This window comes from Dendroctonus ponderosae, unplaced genomic scaffold, assembly GCF_020466585.1.
Source record: "Dendroctonus ponderosae isolate FM_Combo_2020 unplaced genomic scaffold, Dpon_F_20191213v2 Dpon_F_20191213_11, whole genome shotgun sequence".
NCBI lineage: Eukaryota > Metazoa > Arthropoda > Insecta > Coleoptera > Curculionidae > Dendroctonus > Dendroctonus ponderosae.
The window spans coordinates 6886161-6890467 of record NW_026017213.1 but is presented as its reverse complement, the minus strand read 5'-3'; the positions used below and the strand labels follow the sequence as shown (position 1 = coordinate 6890467).

Genomic DNA, 4307 nt, shown 5'->3' with positions numbered 1-4307 from the left:
AATTCGTTTTGGCATCGTTGGATAGAGAATTGAAAAGTCGATTCAGTCGTAACAACGTGAGTGAGGAAATTCGAATAGTTTTGGCCCAGAAAGCGAAATATGAATATCAAACACTTAGGTGCAAGATTATGCCAAAATTTCATGTTTTTCGTCCCGATTTTGCTCATTTCTCGGAGGCAAAATGAGCAAGAACGCCCATCTGTACATCATTCTAGAGAGAAATAAATGACCTTTTTAGCAAGTTAACCATGGATGGGGAAATGTTGGCAGTTTTCTCAAAAAATGCTTGAATTCAAGAAGTTTTAGATTTGCGTGGTTTTTTGTGAGTTGCAATCAATTAAACAACAAATGGACGATTAATCAAGCGTCGACCCATTGAAACGTTTCAGTCGTTATTATCGTTCACGTCCGCTAATGGAAGATGCGTGAAGAACCCGCTAATAGTTCCATTAGCTTTGAACTTGAGGCAGGTGGTTGCAGAAGAAACTGAAGACGCCCGGGACAAGAAATGCGTAGTTCAAAAAGCTTCCGGGTGCGTTCATTAATATGGGATAAATGCATATTAAAATTCCGCTTAATGCGCCAGCAGTCAAGGATTTTGCATTGAACGCATGGTAAGCCCAACATTAATCAAGAACGGTCGCCTTAATTGTATTAATTGCGCTTGAGGACCTTGTAAAACACGCATTTTGGTCTGAGATGGCCGATATGTGAAACGGTTCAGTAGACAAGATTTGGAATTGCAGCAAAAATGAGTGTTTCTCCCCAACACGGGGAGATTGGCCCAATACGGCCTTAAGAGCGTTTGCAAGACGCTGTTGTTTTTGCTCAGTTAACACGTTGTTTCAGATGGCGCAGATCAGCAGACCTCTGAGCGCTTGCTGCAATGGCTGACCGCTCCTCAGCCGCCTTTTAACCTGGGGGAGGTTCGCCTAGGGGTGAGCGTCGCCTGCCAGCGCGATAGTCAGAAATACATGAGCGAGCTGCGCCTGCTGAAGATGTGGGCGTTGAAAAGTGAGCAAAAACTTGGGGAAATCCTGGCATCATCAATAATTCAGCACCCATTTCCATTTATGACATACCGACGTCTGGTGCTTGATTGTAAATTCCATCCATTACATTGGCTGTGCGTGCGAGCTTTGCCTACTAACCCATGTAGCATCATATATCGGGTATATATTTATACAATATTGGCAGAGCGTTTTTATGTTGGGTCAATATTGTCAATTTTTAGCCAATATTACTCCAATATTAGAATAGCTCTTTTGACCAATATTGATGCATCTAAACAAATACAATATTGGCAAAATATTTTTCATTTCCAGTTTTTGCTGGAAGATTAACATGCCATATTGTATAGCAATACTATGCCAATTAAACGTTTTCGATTTAATTGATAATCATAGAATATTGTCCTAGTAGCTAATAATTATTAATAATATCTTCCGGCCTGATTTATAATCAAAGTTAAAGTGTTAGAGAAAAATAGAAACAAAAAACCGGTTGCAAATCTAGTTGCGTACTATATTGAAAACTGCTTGTCGGATAAATACGCAAACACCCCTGCGGAACTGCTAAAGTTGGCCCAACTTTAGCAATCGAACTCGGCTACTATTATTTGAAGTTAGCGTTGTGTACTTAATTGTACCTACCTAAATAGTAAATAGTTACATACTTCGGTGTTTTGTGCAATAATCTGCAACTCAACATGTAAGTACATATTATTATTACATAAATATAGTGATAGGTGTCTTTTTGCCCACTCTTTTTAATAGAATAAGTTCACAACTATTTACATGCCCTCATGTATATACATTTTGTAAGGTAAAATGAGGTGCCACCGTACCAATGCCGGGTCTTATTTGAACTGCTTTGAAACTAGTTACAAACTGTTGTTCTAAAGCTTATTAAACATGTTTTTTATATTTAAACTCGCACAATCCTAAAAATAAATAATTATACGTACTTTCCTGACTGTGTTTCAATTCTAAATTAAAATCAAATCCTGGGTTCTTCAGTCATTTATTGTCTATTTATCAATTAAAAAAAAACGTTTCGGTGTTTTCCACCATTGTTTGTTGTTTGTTGTTATTGTTTATTGTTATTATTTATTATTATTATTATTTATTGTCCAAATACATGCCAAGGCGTAAAGTAGCAACAACGCTACACATTGAAACTGATGATGGTGGAAAACACCGAAACGTTTTTTTTTAATTGATAAATAGACAATAAATGACTGAAGAACCCAGGATTTGATTTTAATTTATAAATAATTATGTAAGTAAGATTTATTGTATGCTACAATAACGAATGTAATCTAACAACTTACATAGAAAATTAAGTTGAATCTCCATTTTTTAGAGAATTTTGTTCTTTTTCTGCACAAATATATGTACTAGAAGAACATATACAAAGTCTGAATATTGTAGCACAATGTAATATCAATTTCAGGTCATCAAGATCGAAAAAATGGATGTATATAAAAAGGCAACTTGAGAAAGAAGTTAATACTTTAACTCCAGCTATTGGTAAAAAGCATAAACCCAATTGGCAATTGTGAAAACACTAATTCTGAAAGCTTTGGGTTAGAACTACAGAGTGAGGAAGCTTCTAATGATGCCTTATATGTTAACCGACCAAGATATCAGGAAATATATCGGATTTTCCCTGGCTAGTGCTGGAGATAGAGAGGGTGGAAGAAAGTCCAGGCCGGTGAGTTTTTTTTTCGTTTAAAAATTGTTTCATTCAAGTAGACAAATAGCCATTATTTGTTTTGCAATTTTAGTAAAATCTAACTGAGTTTATTTTATTTCTAGGAAGCGATATCGGGACAAAAATAAGATGTGCGTGCAATAAAAAATGTGTGTTATTTAATTAATATATGTGGGTATTGTTCAATTAATATGTGCATTATTTAATACTCTGATTCCTCACAAAAAATAATTGAAAACTTTGTCATTGTTAGGGTCGAATATTAATTTAAAATCTCTTTTGCAGTCACACAATATCTAAATATTAATTTAAGTTTGAAGTGAAAATGTTAGTCGAAGAATCGATCCAAACTCCAGAGGTGTGTCCGCCAATATTGAAATGTGAATGTATATATTAATTTTTAATTAAAATCGGATAATAAGAACTTGTTATGAGTTTTTAAAACTTACATACACGTGAATATAAGTTTTAAAAACTCATAACATGTTCTTATTATCCGATTTTAATTAAAAATAAATATATACATTCACATTTCCATCCAGTATGTCGCATATAGCCAATATTGTACGAATATATTTTGCTACCTGGGATATGTTCCCAATATTTACTGAATATTGGAGTAACATATTTCACCAATATGTAATAATGTTCACTTTTCAATATTGTACGAATATATTTTGTTACCTGAGAAGCAGCTGACTAAAGAGCGTCTCAATGGGATTTTCAGTGTACGATTCAACGGCGAAACTGCCATCGGGCATCCTCAACGGCAACGTGAACCAGCTGGGGGATTTTGATATGTGTTTGTCCGCCCTGTCGGAGGACGGTGTGCAGGGGCAGTATTGCCTGGCGGCCATCGAGGTCCAGACGCCCCACAGCCCCCATTTGGCCGCCCTGCACAAGCTGGCGCACTCGCACTACCACTTCCGCAGCAGGCTGGAGGATGTAAGCGCTGAAGCACAGCGGCCACTTCGGTCTAATTGAGTGGCTCATTCCGATTTCAGCCCGGCCATCGGGTGCCCAGATTCTCCAGCATTAACTGGGCGCTTTGTGTGCCGAGCTCCTGCTCAGCCAACGATGTTTCCATTGGGCTGCGCCCCATCCTGGAGGCCATTTCCAATGACACCTCGTTGGAGTTCAGGCACCAAGTCAGTCCCTTGATGTGTCAGGTGCGCAACCGAGCCTCTTTGCCCTGGTCGACGCTACTGACTTTGTAAGTTTGCCAAGCGGGAGTAACCCACTCCTTCCCACAATATACTTGGAACATTCATGTGATGTACATGCATATACCTGGGACATACATGAGTTACATTATGAACATTCCATGTCAGAGTTAATACACTGAATGTTCATGGTATCTTCTGGGAATGTACATGGTATGTTCAATGAATGTATATGATATGTTCAGGGAATATACATACATATACATACATATATGTAACGAAAGAAAAACGATCCTTTATTTCATCTTATTAGTATATATATGTATCAGACTGTGAAGGCTTTCACGGCCGGTTAAATTACATTTAGGAATGTTTTCCGGGCTTTGAAGCCGTGGTCTATCGGAATTTCTTCCTGACGTTTCGTCCACA

The 4307-nt window shown here is 37.5% G+C and overlaps 1 protein-coding gene and 1 long non-coding RNA gene across 5 annotated transcripts in view; both read left to right on the top strand.

Annotated features, from left to right (window-relative positions):
• LOC109542743 (O-acyltransferase like protein) overlaps positions 1-4307 on the top strand; it is an 8710-nt gene that overhangs the window by 2004 nt on the left and 2399 nt on the right. The window contains exons 1-4 of one of the 3 annotated variants that reach the window (XM_048662688.1): positions 506-614; positions 850-1014; positions 3443-3660; positions 3720-3928. In XM_048662688.1, the coding sequence (XP_048518645.1) occupies positions 975-1014; positions 3443-3660; positions 3720-3928 (467 nt within the window). In that variant the 5' untranslated portion in view covers positions 506-614; positions 850-974. Of the gene's footprint in view, positions 1-505; positions 615-849; positions 1015-3442; positions 3661-3719; positions 3929-4307 lie in introns of those variants that run through there. The other 2 variants (XM_048662685.1, XM_048662687.1) reach the window with 2 other exon arrangements.
• Positions 1021-2901, top strand: LOC125503005. Of its 2 annotated transcripts, XR_007280645.1 has the most exons (3): positions 1021-1710; positions 2455-2715; positions 2820-2901. It is a non-coding gene; the product is annotated as an uncharacterized LOC125503005 (long non-coding RNA). The 2 variants fall into 2 exon arrangements; XR_007280644.1 differs by lacking the exon at positions 1021-1710 and having other exon boundaries at positions 2278-2715.